We start from the raw sequence: 20,323 nt of genomic DNA on the forward strand, positions 1-20,323 counted from the left end.
GACAAAGTCAGCCTTGCAGAAAGGGAGGTGGTGGTAAGAACAGCCGTAAGCTGGACAAGAGCCTCTCTAGGAGGGTCTACCCTGAGGTCCCTTCTCCCGCATCAAGGAATTAAATGAGGTAAAATTTGTAAAGCTTTTGGAACAATGCCTAACGTGTGATAAAGGTATAATAAGTACAAACAATCACTGTGGTTAAAGAAACAGGGAGAAAAGGTAGGAGCCCAGAGTCAGACTGGGAACTTGGGTCAGCAGGACTGTAGGGCTGTATACAGGGCTAAAAATCAGCCCAGTATAATGCAAGTCCGTGAGCTCTTACCCCTAACTGGATTCAGATCTGGGCTTACCTATCTACTAGCTGTGTGACCTTAAGCAAGATGCCCAAGCTCTCTGAACCTCAGTTTCCCCATCTGTAAAATGGGGATCAGTAATAGTACCTACGTCATGTGGTTGATGTGAGGGCTAAAATTAATCTTCGAAAAGCTCAGTGAGTGGGATATATAATACGTGTTCTGCACACGTTAGCGATTGATGTGATAAAGAAACACTAGGAATTATAGATGGTTTTAAGATAAACTCTCTATAAATGAGAGGACCGGAAAAGCGGCTTGTTTGGTGTTTTTCCTTGCACCTTTGGCCAATACCTTCCCTGGTCAGTTTTTCACTAGTTAGTCCCCTTGCAAATGTCCATAAAGAATTCAAAAGAATTAGGGATTTCTCTTATAAGTTGAGCTAGGAAATATTAAAATCAAAGACGGCTTTCTAAGGCTGCTGTGGGGAAGTAGGGCATTGGCATCAGAACTGGTATACCAACTGGAATTGGAAGCCCGGCAGATTCTGGTTCTACTTGGCCACAAAACAGCTGTGTGATCCTGACCCTCAGAATCTTCCAGCCCTCGGCTTCCCAGTCCATCAAATGGCAATAATGCCCACCTCACAGGTGTGAGAAAATGTATCATGAAATGATATTGCAAACTCTGCTGGGCCAGATAAACAGAAGCATCTGTACCCTAACCTGCCTGGCCCTGACTGTGGGTGCTTGGTCTGAATGAGTGATTTTTAGCTCCCGGCCCACGCTCTAACATGCTGTTCAACACCACTTACCGGGACCACCGGAACTTGTACTCACTCAGCAAGGGAGCGTATTAGAAATGGAGAAGCAATGGATCTCAGTGGATGCAGGTCCAGCCTCCCTAGGAATGTGAGATACTGTGTGCCCACCCATTCCAGTGGACACCCAGCCCCGACTTCTTTCCGAATGTGCACAAGAGCTTCCAGAAGCCACGGTATGCCACATGTGAGCCAGTGGTTCCCAACCTTGGCCACCCATTAAAATACCTGCTTGAAACGTTAGTGCCTAGGCCCAAATCCCAGTGATACCAAATCAACTGGTCTGGGGTGAGGCAGCCATCAGACTTTTTCAAAGCTCTCGGGTGGTTCTGATGTGGAGGCAGGGCTGAGAAGCTGCAAGGGTAAAGGAAGTCTGTCCTCTCGGGTGCCCAGGCCCTCTGGTCTTTGCCCTCCCCTCCCCTCCCTTTTCATGTCCCTTCCTGTGACCTGGCACAATGATGGGACCTCTGGGCTCTCAGAAAAATAGCCTGACCCTGAGAGGCCACACTACAAAGTCAAGTCAAACACATCGGTGCCAAACATCTTTATTAGGCAACTTTGAAGTACAGGACACTGCATTCTTGGAATGCTTCAATAATAAGAGATCAGCATACACACCTCCAACCTCAGCCGACCTTGCTCCTCGAATGTACTTTCCCGAAGGAGGTAAATGAGCTCGATACCCCTTGAGGAAGCCCGTTTTTAAAGAAAACTCCATATTACTCGGCAATCAAAAAGAATGAAATCTTGCCATTTGCAACTACGTGGGTGGAACTAGAGGGTATTACCCCAAGTGAAATTAGGCAGAGAAAGACAAATATCATATGACTTCACTCATATGAGGACTTGAAGAGACAAAACAGATGAACATAAGGAAAGGGAAGCAAAATAATAAAAAACTGGGAGGAGGACAAAAACATAAGAGACTCTTAAATATGGAGCACAGACAGAGGGTTACTGGAGGGGTTGGGGGGCGCGGTATGGGCTAAATGGGTCAGAGGCATTAAGGAATCTACTCCTGAAGTCACTGTTGCACTATATGCTAACTAACTTGGATGCAAATTAAAAAAATAAATTAAATACAAATTTAAAAAAAAGAAAAAAGAAAACTCCATGCACACATCTTTCTACCACACTCCAACCAACCTATGAGCTAATACTAGCCTCATCTGTAATGAAATGCAAAAGTCAGATGCTGGAAAATCAAGGTTTACGTATTCAGTGCTAAAGCCCCAAAAGTTAGTTATATCACAGCACACAGACTTTTGTAATCTGATATGACATCCTAATGACATGGCCTGCCACAATAATTACATCAAGAATAATGGCATAAAGCTGTAATGTGATCATTCCTAGGGTGACATATTTAGCTCTCAGTTGTGAGAATGCAGCCCTCTCCCCCTCTGCACCCCCGACTTAGGAAAGAATAAAAGTAAACAAAGACATCCTGAACAAAAACCCACATTGAAAAACTTATAAGAAGCAAGTGCTTTAATTCACTTAAGACTTAACAAAGTTCAGGGCTTTTAAAGTACTTATTGGGGCGCCTGGGTGGCGCAGTCGGTTAAGCGTCCGACTTCAGCCAGGTCACGATCTCGCGGTCCGTGAGTTCGAGCCCCGCGTCAGGCTCTGGGCTGATGGCTCGGAGCCTGGAGCCTGTTTCCGATTCTGTGTCTCCCTCTCTCTCTGCCCCTCCCCCGTTCATGCTCTGTCTCTCTCTGTCCCAAAAATAAATAAAAAACGTTGAAAAAAAAATTTAAAAAAAAAAAAATAAAATAAAATAAAGTACTTATTATTTTGAAGCGATAATTCAAGAGCATATGGAACACGAGAAATAGTACATTTATTTTTGTGAAAAGTTCTAGAAATTTTCCTTAAAATTTTTTATGTTACAAAGAAAGCACTTACTCTTAATTAATTTTTATTCAAGAGGGTATTAAAAAAATCTCCCTTATCCCACCAGTTGTAGTCCCAGAGATGATCGTGGAGATGGTTAGTTTTCTAGGTTTTTCTCTATGCACCCCCTGTATACACATATATAAATATATTTTGTAGATGTTATATATGCTATGTGTGTAAATACTTTTTTCCAAAAATAGAATCAGGCTATATAAAATATTCTATATTTACTGTATTCACTTAACATGTTGTAAAAATCTTTTCATAATAGTGCATATCATCTTTTGGCTAAACCATATGGCATTCTGGATTTACCACAATGTATTAACCCATTTAACATACAACACTGACAGGCATTGTTCTAAGGTTTGGACAGTAGGATACTTAATGTTTAAGAGCATGTATTTTGGCACAAGACTAGCAAGGTCTGAATCCCAACTATCTTATTTTATAGCTGTGTGCTCTTGGGCAAGTTACTTACCTTCTCTGTGTCTTAGTGTCCTCTGCTTAAAAATAATAATAATAATGCCTATCTTATATGGTTGCGATATAGATTCAAAGAATTAATATATGCACAGCACTTAGAACAGTGTCTGGCTATTAATAGCCAAACATCTATTTAAATGTTAGCTCTGATTATTTTTCTGGGGAGGTAAGAAGACAGGAAATAAATAAGTAATTAAATAAACGGGTGATATGAGAGAGTAATAGAAAGGCATTAGATTGACTACTTAAAGAAGGCGTCTGGTGAGGGGCTAACATTCGAGCTAAGACCTTAAAAGTAAGTAATCCTCTACTAATAAGCATTTATATGTTTAATTATAAAGAAAATAAGATCTCTATTAATGTTGTGTAGGTCCAAGTAGTGTAGCAAGAACTGATGATCACGAAGAAGGGACGAAGAAATTATAAATTTGAGAAGGGACACAGGAATAGTAAATGTTTGAGCGAGAAGCCTCTCCACTGGAGAAGAGTGTGGGCACACAGGTCCCACAAACCTGCACCTTTTGTTGGTGAGCAAGAAACCAGGGCTTTGCTTCAGAAGCCCTTTAAATTCTTCTGGTGACCCCTGGTGGCCAATTCATGAACTTGGACACTCCTTTCTCAGGGTTTGTTCCCAAATGAAAAGCCCAGAAGGAAGCAGGTTATTTATTTAGTTGTTTAGAACCTCTACACACAGAAGTTTCACCATGTCTCACATTAGCGCATCCCAATACTTATTCATAACGATGGTGAACACATCTACCCGACGTCTTAATAGATCATCATTCCAATAAGTGACACTCATTCATTCGGTTTGACATTCTGTACATAAAAGGATACTTGGAAACACCCAGTTTCTCCCTTTCTCCTTGCTTCTAAGCGACCACAGAGGAACACAGGTAGACTCTAATGAAACCAAGCCCTCCTGCCCTTTGCTCCCCACGTGGACGTGCCCTCTGTAGAAGGCATCCCCTTGTGCTCTGAGCCTTCCTTGTCACCCCGCTCCCCATCAAACCATACCCACCTTCTTTTCTGTCCTCTGAAGCCCTCTTCTGTATTCCACGGTAAAGATAACCTTCTACTCAGGCTTCACACATATCGCTGAAGCAGGAAGTTCATATATCTGGGGGTGGGAGTGGCACTAAAGTCTTGCCAATCTTGGTACTCGGAAGTCACTTGATTGCATTTTATACAGAAGACCAGAAAATCTGCCACCAGGAAATCTTAGGTATCTAAGCAAGTATTAGGGCAACATTGTCCGCCAATGCCCAGGGCTGGGTACATACTCTAGCTACCCTCTTCCTCCCACCCACCCCACGAAGGGCACCATACTTTGTAAGAGAAAACAGCAACCAAACCACTAACAGGCCCAAATCAATGGTACCGCTTAAGATGAGACGTGCAATTAGTAAATTAATTAAAGCTCCCTTCACACTTCTATATGCAGAGGCTGATCATTTGCTTGGTTTAAGTAATGTGTTCTATCTTAATTGAAGTCATTAGTACCCCAAGTAAATGTCTTGAAATTCCCCCAAGTATGCTTGAATGGACTCCCATTTTGCCACACAGATCCCAGTTCCGCTGATACTTCAGCTGCTGCATTAATGGTTTAATCAAGGCAGCGATTTTTATTTAACGCAATTGGTTTTGTGACTAGAATCGCTAACTAGCTAACTAGTAACATTTTAATTCTACACACACACTCCCAATACGTATAAACAACTTGCTTAAGACATTTTGTGCTTTGGGGAAGAATTTTTACTTACAGTGGTTGCTGTTGACCTCTCGCTAAATCTTCCTTTACTACGATTGTTGCCATTGCCCCATCATCGGGAAAACTAACTTCCTCAAACGTGTTTTGGTTTTTCTGTTTGCTTGTTTGTTTGTTGGTTTTCTGTTTTGAGGCCTCTTGACATAACTACCAAGCTCCCACTGACTCTCATGGAGCTTTGAGTCATCTCATTAATTTGAGCCAACTTACACACCACTAGAATCTTCTTTACCTTTCTCCTTCTTAACCTTTGTACTTGGCTCTCATTCCTTCATGAGGCAGTTATGGCTTCTCTGTTGGTGCCTCATGCCATAAAGTTGGAATTTAGAATGAATGACGGTAGGCGGTGTGGTGCTGGAGAGAGGCCTGTCTTTCCCATTCTTGTTGCAAACAAAGAAATGGTTGAACAAGTTAGTCGCCTTCTTCTCCATGTTAAATCAGGCACACAACGGTTTCTGCATTTTGAATGTGTCTATGGACGGAATGATCTGTAATTTATCACTTTTAGCTGCTTTCTCCTTGTTTTGTCTCACCTACCTTCTCTTCCTCCAGATCTCCGGTGCCGTTATTACAATAATAGCAAAGAAGATAAACAATGCAAATCTGAGGACAAATATCTACAACCTCCAAATCTTGGTCATATGACTAATGGATTTGTGGCTGTCTGTGGTAGACATATTTTCCAGAGATCTGTTCTATCCACAACCCCTTCTCTAGGAACTGACTCTCCATTTACCAAAAGAAAGGGCCCATTAGTCATGCTTACATCACATGAAATGGCACCCTCAGCTTTAGCTGACTGGACCGAGAAAGAACACCTGACCCAGAGTGGGCCAATCACATCTGCCCCTAGCTGAAGTGCTAGTGGATCTTTGGTGACTGCATGGTTCAAGAACAGGTAAAGGCAGAAACTGTAGGGCAGCCATCTTCTGCCAGATACCTGGAGAAACAAAGCATGTTGATCTGCCAAGAGAGAGGAATGAGGCACAGATAAGTGATCCTGTGGCCATGGTCAGAATAAGGCTGAGACAGAAAGACTGGCTGTCCCGGCTCCTGATGCCTTTCCAGTTGACCATACTTTCTGCCCTTGGTGTCTCGGGGCAGGAGAGAAGGATTTAGAATGGGGTGGATATATTAGTTAGGGTCCAATCAGAAGACAGAAACCATGTAGCAATTTTAATTTTTAAATTTTCCCATTTTAAAGTTATTGTTACTTTTCATATGGAAATATTGAGCTTTAATTCTGTTACAGGTTCCAGTGTTTGCTCTGGTCCCCATCCACCATGGGTATCGCACCCACCCACCGGTGGGCAGAAGTGGGGATGTAATGCCAGGGGGGGTCTGCTCCCCCAAGAAGCACATCCTCAGTGTTGGCCAAATATCAGCCTGCGGGACAGGCTTCCTGTGTCCACCAAGGAACAAGGAAATTTTAAAGAGATATTCATTATAATGGGGGATAACCATAAATATGTGAGGAGAACTCCAAAGAGTACTCTGGGCTGAGGGAAAGTGCCCAGGGATGGACAAACTCATATGGCAGGGATGGGGCTCTTCCCAAGGCTTACACCCTAAGGTGTAAGTCCCAAGACTATGGTCTAGACCTCCTTGGAGAAGGTATGGTTATACCCACTGGGTGGCTGAGAAGTTCACTGGGTTGCCTGGCTCAAAGCTGGCCAGGAATCCAGGGGCAAGTAGGAAAGGCCTCCAGGGAAAAGTGGTCTGTGGCTGGTGGGAGCAGGTACAGAGCAAGTCAAAATGTTGGGAGTCCACTTGTGTGAAAGTGGCACACAACCTAGAGTGCACGGGGTCCCCGTTGGGAAGGCGGTGGGAAACCAGCCTCGGGTACAGGTGGTCAAGGCTGCTGAGAGTTGGCTTAGGGAACCTGCTCGCTGGCATGGCCTAGGATGTTATGGTGTCCGTGTTGAAGGAGCTGCAGCCAGGTGGTCACTGGGACAGAGCCAGGATTATAAGGTTGTTGAGGGTCTTTGCGGTCTGGGGGCCCAGCTAGAGCAGAGGACTACTGGATGTTCCCACACACGCCCTGCTGACAGACTGGACAGCAGGGCCAGGAGAAAGTGAAATGCAGGACAAGGGAACAGGAAGAGAAGCCAACTTCCTCCTGCAATGTCTCTCCAGCACCCTCTACTGACAAAGCCTAACATCATGTTCACTGCCCAGGAAAAATGTTGATAGCTCTATCACTGTGGAGCAAGTAAAAGGACAGAACTGGAACGAGTTCTAGTTGTCATAAGATATCGTAGTCACAGCCCAAAGAGTATAGGACGCGAGGCTATATTAGTCATCTAATGCTGTATGACATGCATCCAAAACCTGGTGGCCTAAGATAACAATAATCATTTATTATCTCTAGTGCTTTCTGTGGACCAGGAATTTGGGGACATCTGACTGGACAGTTCTGGCTCAAGATCTCTCATGAAGTGACAGTCAAGATATCAGCCAGGGCTACAGTCATCTGACTTGGGCTGGATGAAGATCATCTAATGTTGGTGCTGACTGGTGGGTGAAACATTCACTTCCTCTCCAAACAGGTTTATCCATATGGTTGTTTTAGTGTCCTCCCAATGGCATCTGGCTTCCCTCAGGGTGAGTGATCCAAGAGACCAAGGCGGAAGCAGCACTGCCCTGAATAGGAGCCTTGTAAGTCACACACCATCACTTCTGCTATAGTGTATTGGTCACAAAGGCCAGCCTTAATTCAATATGGCAGGTGACTACACAGGAGCATGGACATCAAGAAACTAAAGATCGCTCTTGGGAGGCTGGCTAGCTCACTCTATTCCAACCTTGCTGACTCCTCAATATGATACTGAACTTTCTCAGTCACCAGATACTCAGATTCTAGGAATCCCAGCAACTCCCCGTGGCCAGGGGAGCAAGATGGGGTCTATCTAGTAAAGGGGCTTAGGCCTAAGTCTAAATGCCTCGGGTTTGGGCTCCATCACATTTGATGCAAATAATTCAACAAATTACCTATATTCCTATATCTGTAAGACAAAGTCAAATACTGCATTTCTTTCTCCAATGGGAAGAATTCTAATTTTAACAATAATAATCTTCTGCCTTTTTATCTTCTTAAATGTGGAAAACCCCAGTTTCGCTTTGTAATGTATTAACCTCCCCCCAACAATTAATTTGCATTCTTCGCTGGCATTCAGGGACTTCCAATTTGGAATGGCCCATTTCCTGTCTTCTTTAACATCCCGCATTGTGACCGGCTTAAGAACTAAGCTTCATTATACTTTTTATATACAGTATTTGTGTTAATAATAGGAAAACTAATGACACTGATGATAATACTGATAATACTGATGATAATTATGAAATAATAAGAATAGCAACACTACTTCCTATGTATCAGGCACCAATCTAAGGTTTTCCCACATTCTCTCATTTGTCTCAAAATCATCATCAAGTAGGTACTGTGATCCTCACATCTGGCATAAGTAGTGGAGCCAAGATTTTACGCAAGCTTGACTAACTCAAGAGCTATAATGTTAATGACTGGAGTCTAGCACCTTCCATGGCTAGTTGATTCTCAGGACCAACACACAGCGATCAAGAGCAAAGATTTCTCTATCAGAGACCTAGTTTTATTTTTTTTTTTAAATTTTTTTTTTCAACGTTTTTTTATTTATTTTTGGGACAGAGAGAGACAGAGCATGAACGGGGGAGGGGCAGAGAGAGAGGGAGACACAGAATCGGAAACAGGCTCCAGGCTCCGAGCTGTCAGCACAGAGCCTGACGCGGGGCTCGAACTCACGGACCGCGAGATCGTGACCTGGCTGAAGTCGGACGCTTAACCGACTGCGCCACCCAGGCGCCCCGACAGAGACCTAGTTTTAAATTCAAGTTCTGCCAATCTCTAGTTGGTCAACTCGGGGCTAATTATTTACCCTGCAATTCTCTTCATCTATTAAACAAGGATAACAATTCCTTCCCCATGTGGTGCTCGTAAGGATTAAATAAGAATATGCACAGTGTTTTGTACCTAGTTAATGTTCAATTAACAAAAGCCATTACAATTGTTACATTTTTATTGGCTTCATTATACTTTTTATCCCACAGAAAATGCCTATTATTTCTCTTGCAGATTGCCTCCCGGCTACACACCAAAAAATTTCCAGCTCTGGAATCCATTATGCACCGATGTGTATACAATAACAGGGGAGTCTCACAGAAAAAACAGGAAAACAAAACTAATTTGAGAAACAGCATCCCCCCCCCCCCAAAAAAAAATACTCAGAGGATATTACAAGTGCGGCATCCTTCCTGAGTCTCTTATTTTCTCCACCTTCAATTTTTGTAAAGGGTCATTTCTCTCCTGATTAGTATCGGCTGCCTCCCCGTGACAGGCAATGAACGGATATTTCTGCCAAATGAGAGGAACTCTCCCCCATCTCGGTGACCACCGCTTCTCCTTCTCACATGCTTTATCTTCTACACCCAAGAAGGAGATATGGCCTGTTCCATAATTTACAGCCTGACTGGCTTGGCAAGAATGGTTGCTTGGGGGCCTCAGATGCCAGCTCTGCATGTGGCCTCCCTGGCTAAGGAGGTCTCAGAAAAATCGATCCTGGCTGCCACATGGTGACAATTGTCGGCCTTTCATCCCTGCCTGTTTCCCCCCCCGAAGCTGAGCCTATCACTTCCAATAGAACACGCTGTGCTCCAACATCTTTTTCCCGTGTGGCGGCCTCGAGTTTATGTCTTTTGGGTTCATCTAAGAATGTGTTGAGGGCTACAGTCCTGGGCCCAAAAGAGCATAATCTGGCCAGCGGATGCATCGCTAGGTCTTCACTGAATTAAGGGGGGCCCCTAACAGCCCCGTCACTGTTTAATGCAGCGGGGGTTCAGATCTTGGTCTGGCAACCAGGAGAGGATGCAGAGTCTAGGCCCATTTCCCTGACCGGCTTTCCAGTCCTGGAGCACCGCCTCTATTCTAGATAATTCTGTACACCTGCTCAGAGGCTACCTCAGAAAGAAATGACTGAGTCTTTGTTTTGTTTTCAGTGGACCACTTCTCTCCCCCCGCCCCCAACCCCATTAATTCCTGTTTTCACAAATCTGGATTATTACTATTGGAGACTCAACATGCAGTTACATGTTGGGGAACTTACTGCTATCAGAAAAAGCCACCCAAGCAGAACAGAAAGTAGGAAATGGGGTTTCTCGGAGCTAAAGGAGGCAGACAGCGCGGAGGGGGAGGTGGAGCCCCCCCCCCCCCCCCGGCAGGCCTCAGAGGAACACTGAGCAGGATTAGGAAAGGTGACCCCATAGGCTACACTCGCCTCTTCAGGCCCCCATCCCAGCCCTCCCCCAAGTGGGTACGTGGGGCAACACTACACCTCCGTCCACACCATTTTAGCTGTGCAAGGTGTTTCTTTCTGGTAAAAGGACAATGGCTCTCAAAGGTATCCACATCCATATCCCTAGATCCTGTAAATAGGTTAAGCCACATGGTAACAGGGAATTAAGGTAGCTGATGGGATTAGGTTGCCAGTCAACTGGCTTTAAAATGGGGAAATCATCCTGGGTTATCCCGTGGGCCCAATGCAATCACAAGGGTCCTTAAATGTAAAAGAGGGCAGCAGAAGACAAGAGTCAGAGACGGTCATGTGACCATGGAGTAGGCCAGAGTGATGCAACGTGAGAAGGACTCAGCCCACTGACGCAGGCTGTAAAGATGGAAGAAGGAGCCGTGAGGCAAGGAATGTGAGCAGCCTCCAGAAAATGCAAAAGGCAGGGAAAGAGATCCCCCCCGAGAGCCTCCAGAAGGATCACAGCCCCGCTGACACCTTAATTTTAGCCAGTGAGACCTATGTCAGACTTCTGACCTACAGACCTGTGAGCTAATAAATCTGTGTTGTTTAAACCACTAAGTTTGTGGTAATTTGTACAAGAGCAATAGAGAACTAATACAAAGGGGTTCATGATAAATGCCTCCATTCAAGGATATTGAAAGGTGTGATATCAAAAATGCACATGTATCGTATGGTTTCCGGAAGGCATAAAGTTGAAGAGATTTCCAAGAACACATGAAAAATGTCCACCTGTTAGAATTAGGTCTTATTGGTAGGCTTAATGTACACCAATTCTCTTTAAGACAGTTGTATTGAGTATTTGGATGTTTTCCTCATTGCTTCTCTATTGCATTCTCTACTCTGTTCTGTGCCCTGGTAGACAGACCTCTAGAACTGGACTCCCCCACCCCTCACCTCTGGTTTCCAGTTGGATTCCACCAACGGGAGGTGGCAGCAGGAGTCTGGGGGACACTTGGGTGCCAGCATGGCACCTATATAACCCTGAGGGCAAGTCTCTCCTTCAATTTTGTGCAGTAAGCACCCCATCATGCGCACTCAACAATAACATCAAGGAAGAACTAAGAAATTCTCCAGGGTTCGGGAAAGTCTTCCTGGAGTAGGTGACAGTCTGAACACTACTATGAGCCCAACCAAAAAGCATCTGGAATTCTTCACCAATTCTAATATGTTTCCTCCCATTCACATAGTTGGCTATGTGGCCAACTGTCAGAAGCCGTGGTTGGGAAGGCAGAGATGAGAAGTCAAGAAAACCCAACCCAGCAGTACCAACAAAGGCAATTTGATTTGAAAACTATCCGAGATTAAACAGTTTTCTAGATGCAACACGGCGATATGCAAATCACATGCAAATATAAATACAACCCTCCGCAGGGATAGCTTTTTCTTTGTTTTCTCTGGCTTCTAAACCAAATCCAATTTGGAAAATGAAAATAGAAAATTATCCTGGGGTGGGATACAATTTATTTATGCAGCTCAGCACCGCTACCAATTCTGCCCAACAGTACCCGTAAGGCAAAGTGGTTTGTTCATGCTGAAGAGCTGTGTGACATGCATACGTGTGTGTGTGCGTGCGTGCGTGCGTGCACGCGTGCACCTGGGTGCGCTAAGTCAAGACTGGTAAAGTACAAGAATGTATCCAGCTGTGTGTATGGACCTAAGAAAGTAAGTGATTCGCCTTCTGGAAGCCATCCTAGATTAGCACTGCTTTCCCACTGCTCCCCCAAAGCCCCCTTATCAGTTTAGCTCTCTTCGATGTTCCCATGGAGTAGCACTCAGTTAATGGATACCGGAGGCATGAAGGAGGGAGCACAAAAATAAGAGCTGGCACTGCAAAGCCCACGGGGACAGAGGACAGAGCAGCCACAGAAGTCCACAATCGACTACCTTTTGACATGTATCACACCTATATATTTCGGGAACCTCCCCATCCCTTATCATTCTTCGGTTCCCCACCGCCCAGCCTTGCCCAAGGTATTTTTAGAACAAAACAACGACAGAATGATTTAAGAAGACGGTGGCAGGAAGAAGGTGGTAATATTAATATTCTGAATAAGGCTGCAAGGAATTTAAGAGCTGGACCTTGCCTGTAAACATTTGTTTCCTGCACATAAACAGGAACACCACACGGAGTCACTGGTGCTTATTTTTAGAAAAAAAATCTAAAAGATGCAAAAAAAAAAAAAAAAAAAAAGTTGGTTTTTTTTTTTTGTTGTTGTTGTTGTTTTTTAAAGTATGGTTTCCTAGGCTAACATTTCTGCACTGGGGAGCATTCTCAGCTCCTGAGGGTTAGTGTCCTGATAGAGCGCTCTCGCAGGCCTACCTGAGCTGGAAAGAACCAGAAGAAAATGTTGCTGTTGTAGGTCTTATTCACAGTGATGTAGCCAGCGTAACTCTTCACATTCGATCCAGGGAAAGGAGGAACCAAACTCTGTTTTTTTGCTAGTGGAAAAAAAGAATGTACCCGAGGATTAGAGAAATAATATCGAGTTAGCTATCTCTGCCTCATCTCTGGTCTTCTCCCTCTCATGGGCCAGGTCTGGGATGGAGCCAACAGAAAAGCTACCAGGAGACTGGCATAAAGGTACGGACTATAGCAAATTCCAGCTTGCCCTGGCCAGTTCCACATGTTCCACATTTACAATGTAGCCAAGGGGCATTTTTAACCTTTTTTTCTTTGGTCCCCAAATATATTTATGAGCTATAATAAGATTTCTTTTTAAGAAAAAAGAAAGAAAATCACTTATCCTCAGCTCCACTCTAAAAAGGAAACCAAAGTGGGGGCACCTGGGTGGCTCAGTCGATTAAGCGCCCGACTTTGACTCAGGTCATGATCTCACAGTTCAGGGGTTCGAGCCCAGCTCAGAGCCTGGAGCCTGCTTTGGATTCTGTGTCTACCTCTCTCTCTTTCTCTCTCTCTCTCTGCCCCTCCCCTGCTCACGCTCTGTCACTGTCTCTCTCCAAAATAAACATTAAAAAATAATAATAATAAAATAGAAATAAATAAATAAAAAGGCCAGGGCAGAAGTCACCAAGTCCCAAAAGGTGAGGCGGGTACAAGGAAAACAACATAGCTAAGCAGCTCCCAGCCTCCGGAAAGCCTATATTCTCCACACTCTCCTTATCATGAAAGCAAGGGGCCTGCCACTTCCATTAAGGGAAATACGCTGACGCATGTGGGGAGTGGGGATGGCTGGGAGGGTAGGGAGAGGCAGGCAGTGAGACGAGGGGTGACCTCATGGCCTCATAGCTACTCACAGGAAACCAAATAAGACAACAGGATAGTTGTAGAGGGCAGAGGTCTGGCTTTTTTATGGCACCAAAGGGACAGGGACAGGGAGGGGGAAAGAGGGACTGCTCAGATAGCGTGAGGACACCCAGGAGTAGATAATACTAAGAGGGGCTAACACTTTAAAGGCTACAGTACCGAGGGCTTTCCATTATGCAGTAGGTGTAATTATTATCCCCACTTTACAGATGAGCTGAAGCTCAGAGAGGGTGAGTAACTTGCCCAAGGTCACACAGCTAGTAAAGGAGAGCTGGGATTCAAACCTAGCAGTCAGACTGCAGAGTTTGCTCCTTCTCTGACCCTACACTGCTTCTCAACCAGAGAGTTAGTCCCAAAGTAGGGGTGGCACGGAGGGGGGAAGGGAGAGCAAGCAGTGATTAGGAAAACAGTGGAGGAGAAATGGGACATGGATGGCAGGGGGTAGGGGGAACTGAAGGGGAGTTTAGGTGAAGAAAGATTCCTTAATGCTGACAAAGCAAGTGTCCCCAGTAAAAACTAATGATTGAAGAAAAGCTATTTATGTCTGACACATATTAAGTAGGAGACTGGTTAGAGAGAGGAGCAGGTCAGGAAGCTTAGTCCTTTACACACACCACCCACTAAAGATGCCTTCAGCAGGGTGCTGGAGCCCATAGGCTCTCAAGCTGTTAGCATCTCTTCCCACCTTAGCATTAGCAACATCACCACTAGCAGGCAACAAGCCACAGTAAGAACGTCTACATGCACAGATCAGTGTGCAAATCAGGACCCCGTCCCCACAGAGCTGCTCGTGACACTTACCAGCACACCATGGCATCAGGGCTGCAAGTTCCTCTTTTAAAATGAACCTGCCTCCTGGCAGGGAAACTCTCATCTAGACAGCACTGTTCCCTTTCCTTCGTACTTTGCTGAGCCTTACGCTGCTACTGACCATCTCTGTGGTCCCTGGGCGGTCACTTGACCTGTCTGTGCTTCAGTTTCTCATCTACGGAAGGTGGATGACTTCACGTGTCAATGAGAATAAGGGTCCATGCATGTACAACCTTTAGAAAAGAAGCTGGCTCGTAGGGAGCACAGCTATTGTTACCTGTGAAATGCACCTGCTGATTAGGAACAAGTGGCATCTGGGAGCAGAGGAGATGGTGGGATAAAGGCAGGGTCTCAAGAGCAGTTTCTGAAGGGTCCTGCTAGGTTAGTACAATAGGAAGAACACGGGTAGACCCAGGTTTGTGATTCTGACCAGGCCCCCTGGCAAGTTGCCTTATCTCTCTGAGCCTCTCTTTCCTCTTGTGCAAGATGTGGATACCGATTCCCCCACCCTGGACTTTCTGTGGGGATCAAACTCAGCACACAGAGCTGCATCTAAAATAAGGGCTCGGGCAAAGGAAGCGAAGATCATCACTAGCTTGTGGGCCACCCCACGTGCTGTCTAGAAAACTCTGCCTTTTTCTGGCGGCGTCTGGTTCCCCCAGGGAAGATTGCTTAACTCAATCCAGCTTCTCTAGCTCTTCCCATGCTCTTCTCAAAAAGACCTATCCCTTGCTGCCAGAAAAAGAAAAAAGAAAGGGAGAGGAGCATCTCAAGCAAAGGAAAAGGGGGATGTTTAGGGAAAGTGGTGATTGCCAGCCTACACCCTTCCCTCCAGCAGCCTTGCCTCCACCCCACCCCACTTTGCTTCCGCTCTCAATTAGCCCAAAGAAGGCTGACCCTCCAGGGCTGGGCAGCCTTTCAAAACTTTTTTTTTTCTGTTTAAAAAATTGAGATATATTGGACAAGGAACATTATATGAGTTTCAGATGTACAACCTAACAATTTGATGTTTGCATATATTGCAAAATGGTCACCACAACATCTAGTAAACACCCATCACCGTACGTAGTTACAATTTTTTCTTCTGGTGATGAGAACTTTCAAGATCTATTCTCTTAGCAACTTTCAAACATGCAATATGATATTACTAACTGTAGTCACTATGCTATATATCATATCCCCAGACTTCTTTTGTAACTGGAATGTTGTACCGAAAACACTTCTGACATATTTTCCCCCAAACTATCAATCTTCTCAGAATCAGAGAACCCCCAAAAAGGTGGATAGAGACCTGAAGGTAGAAGGGTTAGGAATAAATGAGACGTGACTCACAGTGAGGTATGTGAGCAGCAGGGATTCGAGAAAGAAGACAGAGAAAAATGAGAAAGGTCGAAGAAGAATGAGAAAAGAAAATATGTAATAGAAAGGAGCTAGAGGGAATGGAATATGGGAGAGAGATGATTGAATCAATCTATCTCTCTGAGGCCAGCACAGCACAAGGTCTGCTGGCCTGCTCTGACAATGACTCTGATGTTCCCCCAGCCCTCCTTTTCTGAAGCTTCCAAAGTTGTTTCTCTGCTACCTTGTACCTCCTCAGGTACATTTCCTGCCTTGCCTTGAAGATCAGGGGCTACTGGAAAGCAGGGAAATTGTCTTGTCTTCATACCCACAGGTACACCTGATTTACGCACTGGCAATGCACTAGGATTAGCATATTTCTACAAAATCCTCCTAAAGAAGGCAGGCCTTATTAAGGTCTTAAGAATTTAGAAGGACTTCTTCTGGCTCACTAAAAAGTGTTTCACCCTATTTCAATTCTTAAATTTCCTTTAACGAAGTCACGGTAAAATAATTAAAAGCTCTTTCAACTAAAATGATATTTTGCATTTTCAAATGTTCAGTTCCTCCTTCCAGAGTCTACCAATGGAATGTGGAAAATAAACTCCCAAGATGTAGGGGTTTCTTACTTCCTGGAACCATGACTCACAATTCAAATGTTCAAAACAGTTTAAAAAAAAAGGAAAAGGTTTTCTTTGAAGTGATTTCACTTCCTCCTTATTATTCACTGCAGTTACCAATGTTTATGATATTAACACTTTGAAAAAGATTGGATTGTGACCAAAGAAGGACTTGAAGCAGCTAATCAGGGTGCACTTCACATTTACAAAGTCTTCAGTCATCAACAGTACTGCACAAGACACGGCCAGACCATAAGTGATAATAAAGTGACACCTAATAACAAAATGGTCTTTAAAGTTCATGAAAAGGCAGTGTTTGTAAATATTTAAAAATTTGCCTCCTTTATTCATTTTGTTTCGAGGGTTTATTCTAGCTGCAGAGAAAGTAAACGTGCAATTACAATTACACAAAACTAAGCCAGCTAATTGGGAGATTAAAAAATAAAAACGCCCTTGTCTTTTTGTGAATTACTGTTTATCTCAAGAATGTTCCATTACGATACTAAGACTCATGCGCCTAAGGTTTTGACAGACTCAATAAACAAAAGGGATTTAGGGGAATGAGCTGACCATCTGTCCAGAGCTTCCTGAACTTTCAGTAAAGCGGATGAATAAAATTATCCTTAATTATGTTATCAGGGCTGTATGTGAATACCCAGATGTACCAGAATTTGGATCAGCCACTCAAAATTGCATTCAAAGATTTTGACTGCGTAACAGAACTTTAGAAAGTGACATTACATCAGTTTTACTATTTTAGAAGTTGTCCTCCATCAGATGGTGATCTATCAGACTTGGCACAGAAGGGCAGAAGATGAAAACTACCTCCCTTGGAAACCTTCCTTGCTACTGCTGATGACCGCAACAATGAAATGTTTGTAAACAAGGAATACAGGAGTGGTAGGGATGTGGACAGTCTGTCAGATGGATTTCTCTGTGTTTTCACTTGGTTCCTCCAAGATGTATGAAACAGACACACCACCACGAGTCGCTTGCGCTAAATGCCTTTGTTGAAACTGTTTTCCTCACTCAGTATACACAGATCCTTTCCTAGTTTGGATCTAGTCACACAGCACAGTGGTTCATACCTTGGGTTCCGGAGCCAGCAAAGATAGGTTTTAATGCCACCTCTGCCACTTACTATCATTAAATGGCTCTGAGCAAGACACTTAATTTCTCTGGGCCTCAGTTTCCTCATCTATAAAATGGGAACAATAATTATGCATTCTTCATTACCATTGCTCTGAGAGTTAAATAAGCTAATGTGTGTGTAAAACCCATGTCTGGCATACATTCAGGCTTAACATTTAAATTCTGCAAGTATTTATTATATATGCCTATTACATATAGAAACTGTGCTATGTATTGGGAATATAGTTATTAAATATTAGGATGTGTTATTTTTCTTACTACACTATTGCTATTTTCTGGACTCTACCAACCGATAGGATAGCTTCCTTCTCAAAATTTCCAACATGCCTACCTCAAATGTGACACTTTAGTATTTTAGTATTCACTGCCTTATTCCTTAATTGGTTTCATGTGTCTGCATCTGGTCACTCCAGAAGAGCACCAGATTCTAAAACAAAGGGAAACAAATTAGAGCAGGCAGATCCCAGAGCAGAAGTCAGAAAATCTGGGTCTTAAATACATCTCTGGTCCTATTACCTGCATATCCTTGGGCAAGTCATGTAACGTTTTGGGAGTCTCAAATTCCTTCTGTGTGGATTGGTAGGGTTGGTTATGAGTATTCAATGCCATTTCAGCTCTAACTGATTTGGTTTGATTTGTTGTTAATGAACATAATCTAAGCCATCAGTACCCACTTACTAAAGAAGCCCAAATGAATGCATGTGATCCGTTTTTGTAGATTTGGATGATATTTTGCCTCTTCATATATGTCTAGTGATATGAGCCTGTACCATCGGAATACCATCTTCTCATGACTTTTCTACATCAAGAAAAAAATTAGTCTTTTTTAAAAAAGGAATGACTACATTCTCTGACTACATTGTCGCTGGCTACATCATCAAATGTACACAGGGGCACCTGGGTGGCTCGGTCAGCTAAGCGTCTGACTCTTGGTTTCGGTTCAGGTCATGATCTCACGATTCGTGACTTCGAGCCCCACATCAGGCTCTGCACTGATGATGTGTAGCCTGCTCGGGATTCTCTCTCTCCCTCTCTTTCTCTGGCCCTTCCTGGCTCTCTCTCTCTCTCTCAAAATAAATTAATAAATTCTAAGAAAATGTACACTAATATACACTGACGACATTATCCAAGTTTTCCACCTCTTCTCAGGAGACGGTAAAACATGGAGTCGATGTGTACGTCAGAAAAAAGACACGTGACCAGGACTCCAGTGCACCCCCAAGATACAAGAACGTTTTGGTTTTAAACCAAACAAAACCCAAAACAATAATACCCTGTTAGCTATGAGAATATTTTGAATGAAGAAGCGTTGCTTTATTTTTAAACTTCTTTGTGGAGTACATAGATTTATTTTTGATCTTGAAAATGATTATTTCCCTCAAATTTCCAACATCACTTCCACATGCCCCTGCTGTCTACCAAGCTAGCAGCCTCACAGCCACTAACTCGGTTGTCCCACCTGTGATTCGAGAGCAGTCAGTCCTCCAAAGCAAACACCAACGTCTCCATCTATGGGCCAGCTTCCCCATCTTTGACCTAAAGAGAGTGCTCCTGAAATAGTCCCCCATCCCAATCAACTGTCCCCTCTTCCCAATCATTTCTATCAGCAAATACATTGTCTCCTGCTCTCTCTCTCTTTTTTAAATATAAAGTTTATTGTCAAATTGGTTTCCATACAACACCCAGTGCTCATCCCAACAGGTGCCCTCCTCAATGCCCATCACCCACTTTCCCCTCCCTCCCACCCCCATCAACCCTCAGTTTATTCTCAGTTTTTAAGAGTCTCTTATGGTTTAAAGACCCTTCCTGGTCCCACAGCTCCCTCCAGCCACTACCCCATTTCTCTGATTCCTTTTACAAACAACACCTGAAAACAGCTGCCTATATACTCTTTTATAGTTCAGGAACCCACTGATGTCCTGAAAGATTAAGTAGTGTTATCTACCCAGTGATTTACCTAAACAGAAGGAAGCATTAAGAACAGAGGCAGGTCATAAATTCTAGTCTCCGATGATGCCCAATAACACCTTTTTCCTATTAATAATAATTATTGGAAACCCCACAATTTCCAAATAAAAAGTGATTTGCAAACACTAATATTTAGAGAGCAACGTACAGGTTATAGAGCTTTCATGTGCGTTTTCTCATCTGATTCTTATAACATCCCCGTGACTTAAGTGGTTGTGTCTCCACGTTGTTGATGAGGACACCGAGGTCTAGAATGTTTGAGTAACTTGCTGTGCAGAGGGGCCCAACAGTATGCCTGTGGTCATAGACTCCGGAGGGAGGCTGTCTGGGTGTGAATCCTGCACCTACCAGCTGGTGTCCATGTGACTCTCCAAGTAACTTTAAAAAAATTTTTTTAAGTTTATTTATCTATTTTTTAATTTTTTAAATGTTTTTATTTATTTTTGAGAGAGAGAGAGAGAGAGAGAGAGAGAGAGAGGGGGGGAGGAGTGGAGAGAGAGAGGGAGACACAGAAGCCAAAGCAGGGTCCAGGCTCTGAACTGTCAGCACAGAGCCCAGCGCAGGGCTT

The 20,323-nt window shown here is 43.8% G+C and overlaps 1 protein-coding gene across 4 annotated transcripts in view; it reads right to left on the reverse strand.

Moving 5' to 3' along the window:
* Positions 1 to 20,323, reverse strand: part of CPVL (carboxypeptidase vitellogenic like) — a 129,640-nt gene that overhangs the window by 92,405 nt on the left and 16,912 nt on the right. For all 4 annotated transcript variants that reach the window (XM_060632799.3, XM_060632797.3, XM_078441078.2 and 1 more), the window contains exon 3: positions 12,923 to 13,041. In XM_060632799.3, the coding sequence (XP_060488782.1) occupies positions 12,923 to 13,041 (119 nt within the window). The remainder of the gene's footprint in view (positions 1 to 12,922; positions 13,042 to 20,323) is intronic.

This window comes from Panthera onca, chromosome A2 (assembly GCF_046562875.1).
Source record: "Panthera onca isolate mPanOnc1 chromosome A2, mPanOnc1 haplotype 2, whole genome shotgun sequence".
Classification (NCBI taxonomy): Eukaryota; Metazoa; Chordata; class Mammalia; order Carnivora; family Felidae; genus Panthera; species Panthera onca.